The sequence below is a fragment of the Equus quagga genome, chromosome 2, assembly GCF_021613505.1.
Source record: "Equus quagga isolate Etosha38 chromosome 2, UCLA_HA_Equagga_1.0, whole genome shotgun sequence".
Taxonomy (NCBI): domain Eukaryota; kingdom Metazoa; phylum Chordata; class Mammalia; order Perissodactyla; family Equidae; genus Equus; species Equus quagga.
In genome coordinates, this window is record NC_060268.1 from 71,906,553 (window position 1) to 71,925,008 (window position 18,456).

The window sequence follows — 18,456 nt, forward strand, 5'->3', positions numbered from 1 at the left end:
TGGCAGAGTCTTTAGGGTTTTTCATATATAATACCATGTCATCTACAAATAAAGACCATTTTAATCCTTCCTTTCCCATTTGGATGCCTTTTATTTATTGTTCTTGCCTCACTCTAAATAGTTCCAGTACTAAGTTGAATGAAAGTGGTAAGAGTGGGCATCCTTGTCTTGTTCTTGATCTTAGAGGAAAAGCCTTCAGCTTTTCACCATCGAGTTAGCTGTGAGCTTGTCATATTGGCTTTACTATGTTGAGGTATGTTCCCTCTGTCCCCACTTTGTTGAGAATTGTTATCATGAATGGATATTGAATTTTGTCAAATGACCTTTCTACATCTATTCAGATGATGAAATGATTTTCATCTTTCATTTTGTTAATGTGGTGTATCACAGTGACTGATTTGTGGATGTTGAAACATCCTTGCATCCCTGGTATAAATCCCACTTGATCCTAGGGTATGATCCTCTTAATATATTGTTGAATTTGATTTGCTAATATTTTGTTGATGATTTTTGCATCTATGTTCATCAGGGATATTGGTCGGTAATTTCCTTTTTTGTAGTGTCCTTGTCTGGTTTTGGTATCAGAGTAATGCTGGCCTTATAAAATGAGTTTGGAAGTGTTCCCCCTCTTCAATTCTTTGGAAGAGTTTAAGAGGGATTAGTATTAATTCTTCTTTAATGTTTGATAGAATTCGCCTGTGAAGCCATCTGTTCCTGGACGTTTCTTTGTTGTGAGGTTTTTAATTACTGATTTGATTTCCTTACTAGTAGTTAGTCTGTTCAGATTTTTTATTTCTTTATGGTTCAGTCTTGGTAGGTTGTATGTTTCTAGGAATTTATCCATTTCTTCTATGTTATCCAATTCATTGGTGTATAATTATTCATAGTAGTCTCTTATAATCCTTTCTATTTCTGTGGTTCAGTTGTAATGTCTCCTCTTTCATTTCTAATTTTATTGGAGTCTTCTCTCTTTTTTTCTTAGGCTAGCTAAAAGTTTCTCAACTTTGTTTATCTTTGCAAAAACTTGCTCTTAGATTTGTTAATCTTTTCTATTGTCTTTATGTACCTTATTAATTTATTTCTGTTCTGATCTTTGTTAATTTACTTTCTTGTGCCTAGATTGGGCTCCATTTGTTCTTCTTTTTCTAGTTCCTTGAGGTGCAAAATTAGCTTGCTTATCCCAGATCTTTCTTTTTTTCTTAATGGAGGCATTTATTGCTATAAACTTCCCTCTTAGATCTGCTTTTGCAGCATTCCACAGGTTTTGGTATCTTCTGCTTACCTTGTCATTTGTTTCAAGATATTTTTTTATATCCCATTTGATTTCTTCTTTGACACACTGTTTGTTCAGGAGTGTGTTGTTTAACATCCACATATTTGTGAATTTTCCAGCTTTCCTCCTGTTACTGATTTGCAGTTTCATACCACTGTGGTCAGAAAAGATACCCAGTATGAATTCAATCTTCTTAAATCTGCTAAGACTTGTTTTGTGGCCTATCATATCATTTTTCCTCGAAAATGTTCCCTGTGCATTTGAGAAAAATGTGTACTCTGCTGCTGTTGGATGGAATGTTCTGGCTATGTCTGTTTGGTCCATTTTGTCTAAAGTGTGTTCAACTTCAATGTTTGTTCATTGATTTTCTGTCTGGATGATCTATCCATTGTTAAAAGTGGGGTACTGAAGGCCCCTACTATTATTGTATTGCTGTCTGTTTCTCCCTTTAGATGTGTTAGTATTTAGGTGCTCCAATGTTGGGTTTGTCTATATTTGCAATTGTTATATCTTCTTGATGAACTGACCCCTTTATCATTATATAATGACCTTCTTTGTCTTTTGTTACTCTTTTGGGGTTAAAGTCTACTTTTGTCTGACATAAATACAGCTACCCGTGCTCTCTCTTGGTTTCTGTTTGCATGGAATATCTTTTTCCATACCTTCACTTTGAGCCTACGTGTGTCCTTTAAGCTGAATTGAGTCTCTTATAGGGAGTACATAGTTGGGTCTTGTTTTTTCAATCCATCCAGCTATGCTATGTCTTTTGATTGGAGAATTCAATTCATTAACATTTAGAGTAACTATTGATAGGAAAGGACTTTCTAATAACGTCCTGTTAATTGTCTTCTGGCTGTTTTGTAGTTCCCTTCTTCCTTTCTTCTGTTCTGGCTGCTTTCCTTCGTGAACTGATGATTTTCCAGTGGTATGCTTTGATTCCCTTATCTTTTTCTTTTGTGAATCTACTGCAGGTTTCGTTTTCTGGTTACCATGAGGCTTACATAAAACATCTTAGAGATACAACAGTTTATATTACACTGACGACAATTTAACTTCTATTGCGTATAGAACCTCTACCCTTTTACTGCCCCCCTTTTATATTTATGATACCACAATTTACATCTTTTTATATTGTGTATCCATTAACAAATTATTGTAGCTATGGCTCTTTTTAATACTTTTATCCTTTAACCTTTATACTACAGTTAGGTAGTTAACACACCACATTACAGTATTAGAGTATTCTGAAACTGACTATATACTGAGCTATACCAGTGTGTTGTATATTTTCATGTTACTAATTAGCATCCTTTCATTTTAGCTTGAAAAACTCCTTTTGGCATTTCTTGTAGGTAGGTCCAGTGGTGATGAACTCCCTCAGCTTTTGTTTGTTAGGGAAAGTGTTTTCCTCACCTTCATTTCTGAAGGACATCTTTGCTGGGTATAGCATTCATGGTTGGCAATTTCTTTCTTTCATCACTTTAAATATATCAACCCATTCTCTGCTGGCCTGCAAGGTCTCTCCTCAGAAATCCACTAATAACCTTATGGGGGCTTCCTTGTATGAAAAAGTTTTTTTCTCTTGCCACTTTTAAAATTCTGTCTTTGATTTTAGACACTCTTATTATAATGTGTCTTGGAGCTGGTAATTTTGGATTGAAATCTTGGCGTGACCTATTAGCTTCATGAACTTGGATGTCCGAATCTCTTCCCAGGTTTGGAAAGTTCTCAGCCATTATATTTTTAAATAAGCTTTCTACTCCTTTCCCTCTCTCTTCTCCTTCTGGGACTCCAATGATGCGTACATTAGTTTTCTTAATGGTGTCACATAAGTTCCATAGGGTTTCTTCATTCCTTTTCATTCTTTTTTCTTTTTGATCCTCACACTGGATAATTTCAATTAATCTGTCTTCGAGCTCACTGATACTTTCTTCTGCTTGGTCAAGTCTGTTATTGAAGCTCTCTATTGAATTCTTCAGTTCAATCACTGTATTCTTCAGCTCCAAAATTTGGTGGTTTTTTTTATTAATGTTTTCTATCTCTTCATTGAACTTCTCATTTTGTTCTTGTATTTTCCTGATATCTGTTTTCTTTTGTAGCTCTCTGAGCATCTTTAGAATAATTATTTTGAATTTCCTGTTGGGAAATTCCTGGATCTACATTTCTTTGGAGCCAGGTACTGGAGGTTTACTGTATTCCTTTGGTAGAGTCCTGTTTCCCTGATTCTTCATGATCCCTGTAGCCTTGTGTAGACGTCTGTACATGTGAAGAAGCTGTCACCTCTTCTAGACTTTATAGACTGATGTCAGTAAGGGAAGACTTTCACCTACTGTGGGAGCATGCTGGAGTGTGCTGTGACCCTGGGTCTAGTGGTACAGAGCACCAAGAGAGGGGGCATAGGGTGGCACCAGGTCCAGTGGGGCATAATGTCTCTTTGGCTCAGGCTGCTAGGGTCCACAGCATCAACAATTGTGCATTCCTTGGCAAGCACTGTTGAGGGTCCATAGTAGCGGCAGGGGCTGTGGGGTCCTCAGCAGCACCTCCAGGTCCTGCAGCTAGGGACCAAGATAGGCAGACGTGGTGGCCAGAGCCAGCTGTCTGCAAACACTCAGCTTCAGGGGCCATCTGCAGATGCCTATATAGTTGCATGGTCCACTTGCAGACAGACACAGAGTGGTGGAAGTCAAGGCAGGCAGCAAAAGATGGGGCCAACTATGGGCTCATTGGCAGCTCTGGGGTCCCTGGCTGTTGTGTACTCTATTGTGGCTGCACACTCTGCCCCCAGGTATGCACAGTGAAGTGGAGGCTGGTGATGGGGGTTGGTCTGGGGCCATACAGGTACACAGCTTGAGTGGCTAGCTGCAGATGAATATAGTGGTGCAGGCCAGTGGCAGAAAACAGGGCCAAGAAGTAGCTGTGGAGTGGCTATCAGAGTGCTCTCCTGTGGCTGCACATTCCACACCTCCCTTTCCCTGCAAGGCATGTGCACTGCACTGGAGGTCCACGATGGGTATCTGGCCTGCAGTGTGTTGGTGGGGGTCAGCTGTAGGGATATAGGCTGGTGTCTTGCACTCACATAGCCCCAGACGCCTGAGCTGGCTACCAGTGTGGTTCCCGGGCTCCAGTGAGGGCAGGGGTGTTGGAGAGAGGAAGGAAGAACTCAGGCGGCCTGTGGCCTGCATCAGTGAACATGCATACCTGTGAGGCAAAAGGTGATGAAATCTCCAGGGGGTTGATGACAGCTGTGCTAGCTATTACTTTCAGTGGTGAAATCTGCTGGGGTTTTTGCAGATAAAGTCATTGGAAACCACAATCGCTCCTGCTGTGTGGCTGCCACTGCTATCCCCTGCTTTTCTTCATTGTTTCTAACCATTACATCTCGGTTTTGCCAGTCTGGGTGGGTGAAAGGGAAGTGGGACCTTCGTGTGGTGCCCTGAAAGGCTGGGGAACCTGTTCACTTACTCCACTCTTCCTTTCCTGGTGAGGGGAACTCCTTCCATCTGGAAGTTCCTTCATGGCGCTGAGCAATGCCAGCTTAGAGGATGAGAAAACACAGTCAAAATGATGCAGTTATTCTCAGTATTTTTGTTCCATAGCGTTAATAAGTTTCTTAAGTGGACTCCAGAGCTCTCTCAGAGTTGTTTTGCTCATGGATAGCTGTCTAATTGCTGATTTTTGTGGGGTGATGGAGGCTGGTTTCTCCTACATCACCATTTTGGTGATGTCACCTTTTCTCCTGACTTTTCATTTTCTTGATGGCATGTTTTGAAGCACAAAGGTTTTTAATTTTGATGATCTCCAATTTATCTACTTTCCTTTTGTTGCTTGTGCTTTGGGTATCATATCTAAGAAACAAACCATTGACTAATCCAAGGTCACAAAGATTTACACCTATGTTGTCTTCTAAGAGTTTTATAGTTTTAGCTTTTAAACTTACATCTTTGATCCATTTTGAGTTAATTTTTGTATACGGTGTGAGGGGGAATAACTTCATTTATTTGTATGTGAACATCTAGTTGGCTTGGCACTATTTGTTGAAATGACAATTCTTTCTCCATTAAATTGTCTTTGAAGCACTGGAAAAAATCAATTGACTATAAATGTTACAGTTTATTTCTGGAATCTCAATTTTATTCTATTGATGTACATGTCTATCCTTCTCTTATTACCACACTATTTTGATCACTGTAGCTTTATAAAAAGTTTTGAAATCAGGGGGCTGGCCCGGTGGCACAGTGGTTAAGTTCGCACGTTCCACTTTGATGGCCCAGGGTTCACTGGTTCAGATCCCAGGTGTGGACTTATGCACCACTCGTTAAGCCATGCTGTGGCAGGCATCCCACATATAAAGTAGAGGAAGATGGGCACGGATGTTAGCTCAGGGCCAGTCTTCCTCAGAAAAAAGAGGAGGATTGGCAGCAGATGTTAGCTCAGCGGTAATCTTCCTCAGAAAAAACAGTTTTGAAATCAGGAAGTGTGAATTCTCCAACTTTGTTCTTATTTATCAAGATTGTGTTGGCTATCCTGGGTCCCTTCCAGTTCTGTATTAATTTTAGGTTCAGCTTGTGAATTTCTGCAAATAAATCAGCTGGGATTTTGACAGAGACTGCACTACATCTGTAACTGAATTTAAAGGAGTATTGCCAACTTAATAACATTAATTCTTCTTATCTATGAAAGTAGACCATTTATTTAGTTCTTCTTTAATTTCTTTCAAGAATCTTTTTACAGTTTTCAGAGTATGAGTTTTGCACTTCTTTTGTTAAATTTATTCCTAAATATTTCACTCATTTTGATGCTACTGTATATGGAACTGTATATGGAACTGTTTCCCTAATTTCATTTTTGGCTTGCTCACTGCTACTTCATATATATACAATTGATTTTTGTATATTGATCTTGTATCCAGCAACCTTGCAGTACTCATTATTAATTCTAATAGTTTCTTAGTGGATTCCTCAGGATTTTCTATATACAAGATCATTCCTCTGCTAATAGAGATAGTTTGACTTCTTCCTTTCCAATCTGGATGCTTTTTAATTCATTTGCTTGCCTAATTGCCTTGGCTACAACCTCCAGTAAAATGCGGAACAGAAGTGGCAAAAGTGGACATCTTGTCCCAGATGTTCAGTGAACCCAGGCCACCGAAACAGAGTCTGCTGAACTAAACCACTAGGCCACTGGGGCTGGCCTAGGAGTGGTGAATGTCATAAAATGATTTTTCTGTGTCTATTGAGATGTGGTGTTTATCCTTTATTCTATTGGTGTGGTGTAATTATATTAGTTTAGTTTTGATTTTAAATCTACCTTGCATTCCTGAGATAAACAGCATTTGGCCATAGTGTATAATCCTTTTCAGGTTTTGCTGGATTCAGTTAGCTAGTATTTTGTTGATGATTTCTCCATCTATATTCATAAGAAAATTAGTTTTTGTTTTTCTTGTGCTGTTTGGTTTTGTTACCAGGGTAATACTGACCTCACAGAGTGAATTGAGAAGGATTCCCTCCTCTCCTATTTTTTGGAAGACTTCTATGAAGAACTGCTATTAATTCTTTAAATGTTTGGTAGACTTCATCAGTGAAACCAGCCGTACCCAGGCTTTTCCTTGAAGGAAATTTTTTGAGTACTAACTCAATCTCTTTACTTGTTATAGGTCTTTTCAGATTTTCTATTTCTTCTTGAAACCATTTTGGTAATTTGTGTCTTTCTAGGGATGTGTCCATTTCATCTAGATTATCTTACTTGTTGGCATACAGTTGTTCATTTTATTTGCTTCTAATTCTTTTCATTTCTGTACAGTTGGTAGTAATATCTTCTCTTTCATTTCTGACTTTAGTATTTTCAGTCTTCTCTCTTTTTATGCTTTGTCAGTCTAGCTAAAGGCTTATCAATTTTGTTGATCTTTTCAAAGGATGATCTTTTGGTTTTGTTGATTCTCTCTATTGTTTTTATACTCTCTATTTCACTTATTTACACTCTAATTTTTATAATTTCACTCCTTCTACTTGCTTTGGGTTTAGTTTGCCTTCTTTTTCCAGTGTTTTAAGATGGAAGGTTAAGTTGTTGATTTGAGATCTTTCCTTTCTTTTTTTAAATGTATACATTTATAGATATAAATTTCCTTCTGGGTACTTCTTTAGCTGAATCCTATGAGTTTTGGTACGCTGTTTGTTCATTTTTATTCATCTCAAAGTATTTTCTAATTTCCCTTGTGATTTCTTCCTAGACCCATTGCTCATTTAGTAGTAAGTTGCTTAATTTCCTCATATTTGTGAATTTCACAAATTTCATTGATTTTCTTTCTATATTCATCCCATTGTGGTCACAGGAAGTAGTTCACATGATTTCAATCCTTTCAAATTTATTGATTTTTTTTTTTTTATTGACTAGCACATGGTCTATCCTGGAGGATGTTCCATGTACACCTGGAAAGAATGTGAATTCTTCTGTTGTTGACTGGAGCATTCTACAGATGTCTGTTCTGTCTAGTTGGTTTATAGCATCATTCAAGTCGTCTATTTCCTTCTTGATCTTTTGCCTAGGTGTTCTATCCATTATTGAAAGTAGGGTATTGGAAGGCTGTAACTATTGTTGTCAAATTGTCTATTTCTCTCTTCTGTCAGGTTTTCTTTCATCTATTTTGAAGCTCTATGTTTAGGCCCATATTTGTTTATAACTGTCATTTCTTCCTGATGGATTGAAGCTTTTGTCATTATAAAATGTCCTTCTTTATCTCTAGTAACATTTTTTGTTTCACAGCCTATTTTGTCTGATGTATAGCCTCTCCAACTTTCTTATGGTTACTATTTGCATAGTATATCCTTTGTCCTTCCTTTTACATTCAATCTGTTTGTATCCGTGAAGCTAAAGTATATCACATGTAGACAGTATATAGTTGGATCTTGCTTGTCTATCCTGCCTGAAGATCTTTGCCTTTTGATTGGATTGTCTAATCTATTGACATTTAATGTTTTTATTGATATGGTTAGATTATGTCTGCCATTTTACTTTTTGTTTTCTACGTTTCACATCTTTTTTTGTTCCCTATTCCTTGCTTATTGCTTTCTTTTGCATTAAGAGAATCTTTACAGAGTAACATTTTAATTCCTTTTATAACTTTTTTCACTATACATTTTTGTGGTTTATCTAAGGCTTATCATAATACATTTCAAATTGACACTAACTTAACTGCAAAGAGATACAATGTTACTCCTATATAGTTCTATTTCCTCATCCTCCTTTTTGTGCTTACATGTATTTATTATATCTGGTTGCTAATGTGCATTTTATGGAAAATGAAGTTTAACATTAGTGGAATAAATGTATTTTTCTACTTATGAAATGGCACTCTTTGCCCTTTGTCATTTTATCTATTGAGATTTTCATATTATTCTGATCAATTTAAGAAGTCTTTATATCATAGCTTTAATTATTGTAATATTTGATTGAAATCTTTTTTCTATCCCATTTTGTTTTTTTATTGTAGAAAATTAACCTTTTCATTTTTATTGCTTCACACTTTAGAATCTTCTTATCCTTCTAAGATCTGAAAACACATTAAAAGATTATACATGCGCCATAAACTCTGGGAACATAGCTACACATTTTTCTCTCCTTTTTTTTAAAGATTAAATCTCTACATGACTTAACATGACTTACTCTGGGTTATGCTGGTGATGCAGGTTTGTGCAGTGAAAATCAGAGACACAAATCATTTGTAGCAACATACCACAGGTGCTTGGGCAGGTATGGAGGAGATGCCAGTTAATGCACTGGATTCACTGCAGCCTTATGCAGCACATTGAATCTGCATTGCTGAGTGAAACAAAATACTTGAACACATCACGTCATCACACAAATCCTGCACTGAATGTAGTATCAACAGACCATTCAACGTTGTATTTGTTTGCATTTTCACACTTGATAGGTATCCTGTATACAATGCTTAATTTGCTTAGATCATATTTTGATTGTGCTATGATTAGGATTTAAATTGATGTTCCTACAAATTGCTTACCCAACACTATTTATTTAAAAAAAAAAAAAGGCCTTCTCTTTTAAACTACATGACAACTAAACTAGCAGCTCCCAATACTAGAGTGAATCTTAGACTAGAAGGAAAAATAATGGTATAAAGGATAATGGTATAATGGGTCAATAAACAAAACTGGAATAAGCAAGGCAGATTACATATAGGTATTATAACATTAAATTTATCAAAATTGATAATTGTACTGTTGTTATGAAGAGACTATCTCTAGTGTTAGGAAATACAAGTCAACGTGTTTAAGAATAAACGCTCATGATATATATACAACTATTCTCAAATAGATCAAAAAAAATCCAGAAAACAAAAACCAAAACAAACACCATATTGATATAGAACAGTGGTTTTCAACTGGGGGAGATTTGCCCCCAGTGGACATTTGCTGAAGTCTGGAGACATTTTGTGGGGGGAGTGCTACTGGCATCTGGTAGGTCACGGCCAGGGATGCTGCTAAGCACCCTATAATGCACAGGTCAGTTCCCTACAACAAGGAATTACCCGGCTGCAAATGTCAATAGTGTTAAAGTTGAAAAACCCTCATATAGAGAAAGCAAATGATGGAGCAAATGGAATAAAATGTCAACAATTGGTGTGTCTGAGTGAGGGATATATGGATGTTGTTCTGATTATTCTTAATCTTGTAACTTTTCTGTAATTTGGAAATTAATTCCAACTTAAAAGTTTTTTAAAACCTCTTTTAAAAGTACTATGTTGTAACCTACTGCTGGCAACAGTCTGTCTTACTGGTGCTTAACCTCTTCTCTGTGCAGGCTTTGTAAAGGGAATTAATTTGAAGGAAGCCCCTTAGAGTGTTGAGGAACGCACTAACAGGCTTTATTGAATGTGATTGTTAAATTTCAGGGAAAATGATTGGTCTGCTGTGTATTTGAATCCATGTAATAAAGAGCTGTTGTTATAATGGGTTCTGCTCATTTTATTAAAGTGTTGCTGACTTGAAAAAAAAAAAAAGTACTATGTTGTGATGATTACTTTATCATACATTAAACCATTGTAGAGAAAAGTGGACCTATTTTGGGGCTCTCTATTCTATTTCACTGATAGACACTTTTTTCCAGCACCACATCCTTTTCATTTCCATTTCTCACCCCATTATCAAGAAGAGAGCTTCTTTAAAAGTATATATACATATGTACAAAGATATATATGAACATTTTGATAACTTTAATTTTTCCAAATTAATTTTATTTTTCTTTTTGAGGAAGATTAGCCCTGGCCTAACATCCGCCACGAATCCTCCTCTTTTTGCTGAGGAAGATTGGCCCCGAGCTAACATCTGTGCCTATCTTCCGATATTTTATATTGGGACGCCTGCCACAGCATGGCTTGATAAGCAGTGCTAGGTCCGTGCCTGGGATCCGAACTGGTGAACCTCGTGCTGCCAAAGTGGAGCATGCAAACTTAACCACTACAGCACCAGGCCAGCCCCTATTTTTCTTCTTTTTAAAAAATCTTTTACTGGGATCTTTAGTCAAAAGCAGTCTTTTTATCCATAATATCATCTCACGTGGTTTTTTGGGTAAGTAACATCTCCTGAAGACTTGGAGCAGTGAACATTTCTGGTGAGGAAACTTAATTATCAAAGTCCATGAGAATAGTTTTTTGGAAATTTACGAGGCAAGGCATTTTAATACATGCACATTAAATGTACAACGTCCAAAGATCACAGGGCTGGGTTGTTTGTTTGCCTGAAAATTTTTCACGGGAACATGCTGGGGAGTGAGGCTGGGCTCTGGAAAGCTGCAGTAGTGATTCCCTGATGTGAGTACCAGTCATGCAATCCAAGCTTTTCAGGGCCGTACAAAATGCAAAATGACATCAAGATACATGTGGTATTAGGCTTATGTTTTGATAAGAACAATGTACTACAAACACATGTTCAACGGTTCACATGTGAAATACATATGTGTGCTTTTCAGGCCTAAAAACCTTAAAGCCTAAATGACTTTAAGGCACATAATTAAATCCATCCATCATAGACACACTTCTCTGCAAGGATTAAGGGGTCTGTCTGAAATACAGCAGAATACCAGTGTATCAGTAAGTTAGAAACTTGGATTTTATTTCTCTTTTATCCTCTCTCTGTTTATTAGAGATTTTTTTCAAAGGTAAAACAATATAAATACGTTCACAAGAGGATATGTGTTAAGCCGTTTAACAATGTCTCATAAAATCATTTCTGTAGGTAAGCCAAGTGTAATAAAAAGAAAGACTCCATTTATGGTGGCTGGCAGCCTTTACTCCTCCCTTTTCCCCTTTGCCCCACATCTGGGCAACATGATAAGAAAGCCTGCTCACTACCCTTGGGCCCTGGCATTCTCAGTCCCTTGGTGCTGAAATTTCAAAACATACAAGCCACAGCCTGAATGTGGGAACCTCTACCTGGCGCACCTCTTAAGTACAATAAAAACCCAAAGCCCCGCTGGACCAAACCAGTGCCCTTCTCCTTGGGTGATCCATTTGCTGTTGACTGTTTTGAGTCATAAATCCTATTTAGCACCCACTGGTGCCCATGTGTCATTCGTCCCAACCTCTATAATTTCCTAACTTCCTGGGGTGGGGTGGGGGAACTGCCTAGCATCCAGCAGCGGATCCTAGGCATCCAAATAAAACACTAACTGACTATTTTGCTTAATAATCTCTCTGAATCACTTGCCAAGGTGCTGGGAAGTCTTCTAGGGCAAAGACCAGGAGAGTGATACCATCACATTCATTGATATCCATAAATAAGTTAGGATTTGAAATATGGTAAAGCCAATGTCTAAGAGAAGGGTTAATAATTCATACAACTAAATTTGAAGGGATAAAATTAAACCACATAGAGTATAATACTGAAGACATACCTTCAGTTATATTTTACTTTTTTTTTTTTTTTTTAAAGATTTTTTATTTTTTTTCCTTTTTCTCCCCAAAGCCCCCGGTACATAGTTGTATATTCTTTGTTGTGGGTTCCTCTAGTTGTGGTATGTGGGACGCTGCCTCAGCGTGGTTTGATGAGCAGTGCCATGTCCGCGCCCAGGATTCGAACCAACGAAACACTGGGCCGCCTGCAGCGGAGCGCGCGAACTTTACTACTCGGCCACGGGGCCAGCCCCACTATTTTACTTTTATTATTTTAACAGAAACATTTAAAATGAAAAGTTTTCTTATATCTAAACTACACATTAAAAAACAAAACACAGAACCCCAGCTCTCACCCAAACGGCACTCCAAGGGCACCCAGGGGAGTCACCAGGACCGTGGGGACCGCTGTGTAAGCCAGGAAGTTTCCAATCTGGCCAAGAGCCACTGTCAAGAGAATCACAAGGATATCACTTGCAATCACATAGCTCTCTTCAAGCATGAGCACAGAGTTGAATTTTGCAAGGCTCTGCTCTGAAAGGGCTACTTCTTTTCCATTACTTGTGGGGATGGAAATGTGCAGCATCATTTGCATGTTTAAGGGTCCTGACAGCAGAGGAGAGCAGGCCCCATAGAGTCAATGGCCCAATTAGTCTGGGGCAGATATTTCCCTCTGTGGAAATTCCCAACTTAACCGGCAGTGACTGACGGTGGGTGCAACACAGGGTATACTTCCACTCTCTCCTTAACACCTCCTACTTTAAGATAAATCTTGCAGAGCTTCTCGTGTCCCTTCAAGTTGCGTGGGCCCTACTCCAGTGTAGGCCGCTGGACCCCAGTGACATGCTATTGGCACACCAAATGGAAACACTACTGCCTGCACAGGACTGCGCCTGGGGTGCAATGAGCTAGAGCTTAAAGATGAAAGGAATCAACGTCTGCTAGAGAATTTCTTGCCCAAAAGACAGTGTGTGACAAATAGACCTCATAATATTTCTGAAATGTCTAATACGATTTTTATTTATATATTTAAAGTTCTGAATTCTACTTTTATTATTTATTTTTATATTATAGTACATGACTTCTAATCTAGTACTTAAAGCTGAGTGAAGAAACTCTCCCTCGTGAAACGAATTGTGTTGAGCAAAAACATGGAATTTCACCAAATGTCAACGGCCCAACTATAGATGAGTAAGCAGGAGCTGTTTAATTTCTTCGGGCCCAGAACAGTCTGACCTGGACTAAATTCAGGGCTAATTGCAGGCAAAGGAACCTCTGTGTCCTCCCACCACTGCCTCCTACCCTCCAGGGCCTCATTCCAAAGAATAGAGACAAGCTCATCCCACCCCCTGCAGCCCTGCCAGACAAATGACTGATCTTAAGAAAGACCCAGCTCTTCACCACACAGAGTACTTACTTGCAATTGTGCCTGCCCACCACACAATGTCTGTTAAATAGGAGGTACCTACAAAAGAGTGAGATACAACCGTCAGGAAAGTACAAAGCAAGAGGTTTACAAGCTACACACTTAAAAGACGAATTTTTACATAAAAACTAAAATTGAAAAGAAATAATGAACGCCACACTGTTTATTCACCCTGCAAAGAATCTTCAGTCTATAAATAACAGCATGAGAAACCACTAAAAGTGGCAAAGTAAAGATTTTTTTTGCCACCAACACTAGCTGACCCAAACAAACAAATGAAATCTTTATAAGTTGGGGTTTTTTGGCTCAAGATGTCACCCAGTGACACAAATATTCTTTGGAATGAGGTGTTACATGTTGATTTCAAAGGAGATTTGGTCCTCAAAGTCCAATTCTCTCATGCATTCATTGTAACCCATTTGTATGATAATTTTACCAGCACAGGATTCAATAGCTTGCTGCTTAAACAGGTTACTCAATTTTCATAATTTAGAACCTTTATGATACGGCTTTTTCGGCAACCATCTGAAATATGGTGAAAAGCAGACCCCTACACTAACTCAGTGCTTTGACACTGCTTTCCCTTGTCTTCTCCTTGGTTACGCTCATCTGTCCCTGTGCAGGGGCAGGCAGAGAGGACAGCAGCTACCCAGGCCGCCCATCACATCGCACCCTACTCCTGTCTGTGTGATAGGCAACTGCAGAGAGAGGGTCTCCCAACCTTGGAGATACATGTTTGTTCTTCAGATACGTCAAAATGCTCCTGGTCTGAGAGGTTTTTTCACTTCAGATTAAAGTACTTAATTCTAATTGGAAGTTTTAATTCTCAGTAATTTGGTATAATGAACACAGGAAGCCAGCCTGCTTCATGGAGGAGCAGAGCTACAGGTATTGAATAAATACTTAAAAGAAATGAAATGGGGGCAGTAAGTAATGACAGAGTAGGAGGAATGCTTGTATTAGAATATTACCATTTGGCAACATCAAAATAAAAACCAATTTAGGCAAGAATCATCAAGGGATACTAAAACAAATGGATGAAAGTTTGCTGAGGAACAGAATTGTCACATGGTCCCCATGAATCACTTCCACCAGTTTTTTATTAATCCTAAAGAGAAAAAGTTACCTTTATATTACTCTACAGACCCTGACAGACATCACCTTAACCAAGTTGTCAAAGGTAACATCATCAGCAATGGGACAAACCAACATCATATGCCTCCCAGAAAATGCACTGAGAAGGACCCAACACCACATCTGCAGTGTTCCTGCCAAAGTGCATCCCTTCAGTCTAATCATGAGGAAACCATTAAACAGTCTATGAGTTAGCAGGCCTGCACTCTTCAAAAACGGCAAGGTCATGAAAGACAAAGAAAGGCTATAGAACTGCGGTAGATGAAAGGGAACTAAGGAGACCTGGTGACCAAACACAACACATGACGCTAGATGGGAGAAAAGGTAATATAAATAATAAAGGACAGTATTGGAGTAATTGGCAAAATGTGCATACAGACTGTTGTAGATAAAAGACTAACAAAATTCCCTCCCTTTCTGCATGAGAACGACTTATGGTTCACTTTCTGGCTCTAGGAAACAGACAGCCATGTGGCCAGGTGACAGCAGTTAGGTAAAAATGACCTCTGATGGGCTAATGGCACCTGACTGGGGGCCTGTGAACACTTGGCAGAGATCCCATCATTTGGGCTCCCCTGAGGGCAATGCCTCTGGGAACAGACACATCTCCTGTGGGGCCTGGGAGCTCTGCCTCTGTGACTTTATACTGAGGGGGCACAAGGCTTGTAAGTCAGGGCAGATGTGGCACCCCCTGCTGCAGCTCTGCATCCAGTCCCAAGCCATGCTCTGCCCTTGCTGCCAGCCTCCAGCAGGAGAGGGCCTGACACTGGCTATGACTCCTGTCCTGTGTCCTTCTGAGTGTGTCTGATGCTAATGTGGCCCATGGTATCCTAGAGTCAGAAAGTATAGCTGAGCCTAAGAATGCCCCCCCACTGAGCACTGCAGAACAGTTGTCAGCTATTAATACACAATCCATGTTGAATTTCCTGAAGTGCTACTCACACCATGTCTATTTAAGAGAACGTCTCTATACCCAAAAGATGCACACTGGATATTTAAGAACGAAAGGTCATGAAGTTCACCTCCAGAATGCCGGTGTGAGGAGCCCCATGGACGAGTTCCCCTGAGAAACAACCTAACTGGTGAACAAAGGATTAAAAAAAAAAGTTTTAAGTCTCTGGAAAGTGTCCTAAGAGCATACAGCAAATGAAACATCTATTCAAGAAAATCTAAATCTCAGTAAGAGCAGTGAGAGTCTTTAGCACATAAACTAAGACCAACTCACTCTCTCCCCCACCTGCAGTTCAGCTTAACAGAAGCTGTGCTACAGGCTAGTGTGACCAAGAAGATGGGTTTCCCTGTCCCCTTAGCTCTCAATCACGAGGAAGAGCAGGCCTCCAGCATTTCTCATCCCCTCATCCCCTTAGAAGAGGCTAAATATCTGGTTAGTGCATCCAAGAGTTTGGGGGTACCCTTCCACCACCCAGCCCCTACCCAGAAGGTGGAGGCTCTACCCCAGGCACAGAAAGCCCTGATCATCCTGTGCCAAGCCTGAAGGTGGGGTGCAAGTCCCATACCTGGCAAGGCAAGTAGAGGAGATCAGAGGCTACCACCCACTCCGAGTAACTGCTCTCAACAAATACACCTGCCTGAATTTAACCAGATAAGACTGTGATGCAATTTATGCACCAGAGCATTGTCAAAAACAATAGAGCAACCCGCCAGCAATTTGTAGAGCCTAACAGCTGGGTGTGATACCCAAAAAGGCAGGCAAGAGAAAAATCAGAAAAGAGACAAAGTAAGCCCAGCTAAAACCACTATCATTCCAGGTAAAAGTGCACATACCCAAGGCTGCACCCTCTGAGGTGTGACATCATAGGCTTCATACTGCAGGGAAAATAGACTTTACCAAAATACTCCAGCCAAGTCACTAAACAAATCAACAGGCAAACAACAACATGGGGAGGGGGGATCAGTATCCAGAGCACATTACCTAAACTGTCCAGATATCGACAAAAAATCATGAGACAACAACAACAACAAAAAACACAAATAGCTGAGTTCAAAAATGGGCAAAAGACTTGAACAGACATTTCACCAAAGAAGAGATACAAATGGCCAATAAACACATAAGAGATGCTCAACACCACTAATCATTGGGGAAGCGCAAATCAAAACCATGATGACATATCACTTCACACCATTAGGATGGCTACTATTAAAAAACAACAACAGAAAACAACGTGTTGGTGAGGATGTGGAGAAATTGGAACACTTGTGCACTGCTGGTAAGAATAGAAAAAGGTGCAACCACTATGGAAAACAGAATGGCAGTTCCTCAAAGTTAAATATAAGATCACCATATGATCCAGGAATTCCACTTCTGAGTATATACCCAAAAGAACTGAAAGTAGGGTCTTGAACATATATTTGTACACCCATGTTCACAGCAGCATTTTTCACAATAGCCAAAAGGCAGAAACAACCGAAATGTCTATCAACGGATGAATGGATAAACAAATACATAAACAAAATACAATGGACTTACTCCTTTTTCTTACACAGGAAAGGCAGTAAATAGTACAAGATGGACTACTATTCAGCCTTAAAAAGGAAGGAAATTCTGATACAAGCTACAAAATAGATGAACCTTGGAGATAATATACTAAGTGTAATAAGCCAGTCAAAAAGGACAAACATTTTATGAATGCACTAATATCTAGAGTAGTCACATTCATAGAGACAGAATGCAGAAGAGTGGTTACCACAGGCGGGGGTGGGAACGGGGAGTTACTGTTAAATGGGTACAGTGTTTCAGAATGGGATTATGAAAAAGTTCTGGAGATGGACAGTGATGATGTTTACAGAACAATGTGAATGTACTTAACACTACTGAACTATACAATTAAAAATGGTTAAAATGGTAAATTTTATGTCATGTGTATTTTACCACAATAAAAAAAAAAATAGCTGAAGGTACAGAGGCCTGAAAATGTTAAGCCCTGTGAAGCCCCTATCATCTTGAGGTATGAACTGACTGATTCATGAACCTGTAGCATTCTGAGTCATAAACCAGAAGGCCCAGGGCAGGAGTGCCTAGAGCCTTCACAATGTCTGCAGCCCACCCTACAGTGATGTGACTGCCATCTGGAATCTCCTATATTCAACTTCAGGAGGAGCAGATGCTGGCTGAGGCCCTCACCTCTAATCAGGCCACCCTCCAGGCAGTGCTTCTTGATATGAAAACCATCTCTTTCAAAATTTCAAATGTACCAAGAAGATGGGTACCAGGGTCATTCTGCAGAGATTTCTGTGTCTTCGTGTTTCTGATGGTTTGTCCTCTTCTTTTCCCTCCTGGCTCTCTTAGGGGTTAAGTGGTACCAATAAGAAGCAGGGAAAGTTCTTCTGCTTATTCTGCATGTTGGGAATGAGGAATATCTTATGTTTATAAATAAGCTATTGCTTACTGATGTTATGATTACAGATCAAATGTTCTTCTTCCTTTTTATTACACATGAAACAGAACCAAACAATACAAGATGGACTATAATTAAGGGCTTGAGTGGTGTTGGTTTCTACTGTGTTGGGTGTAAAAGTTCAGGGAAAAGGAGCATGGGGATAGCATGGTCAGGTAATAATAAAAACAAGAAATAAAAAAAACTACGAGACATGCAAAGAAACAGGAAAGTGTAATCTACAATACATATACCACACAAATAGAGAAAATGCAGGCAACAAAAACTGCCTGTGAGAGGGTCTACATGTCAGATTTAACAA

At 39.2% G+C, this 18,456-nt stretch overlaps 1 protein-coding gene across 1 annotated transcript in view; it reads right to left on the reverse strand.

The window, feature by feature from the left end:
* Positions 1–18,456, reverse strand: part of NIPA1 (NIPA magnesium transporter 1) — a 50,352-nt gene that overhangs the window by 17,558 nt on the left and 14,338 nt on the right. The window contains exons 2-3 of the mRNA XM_046654777.1: positions 13,597–13,644; positions 12,536–12,626 (exon numbers count right to left, since the gene is read on the reverse strand). Of these exons, the coding sequence (XP_046510733.1) occupies positions 12,536–12,626; positions 13,597–13,644 (139 nt within the window). The remainder of the gene's footprint in view (positions 1–12,535; positions 12,627–13,596; positions 13,645–18,456) is intronic.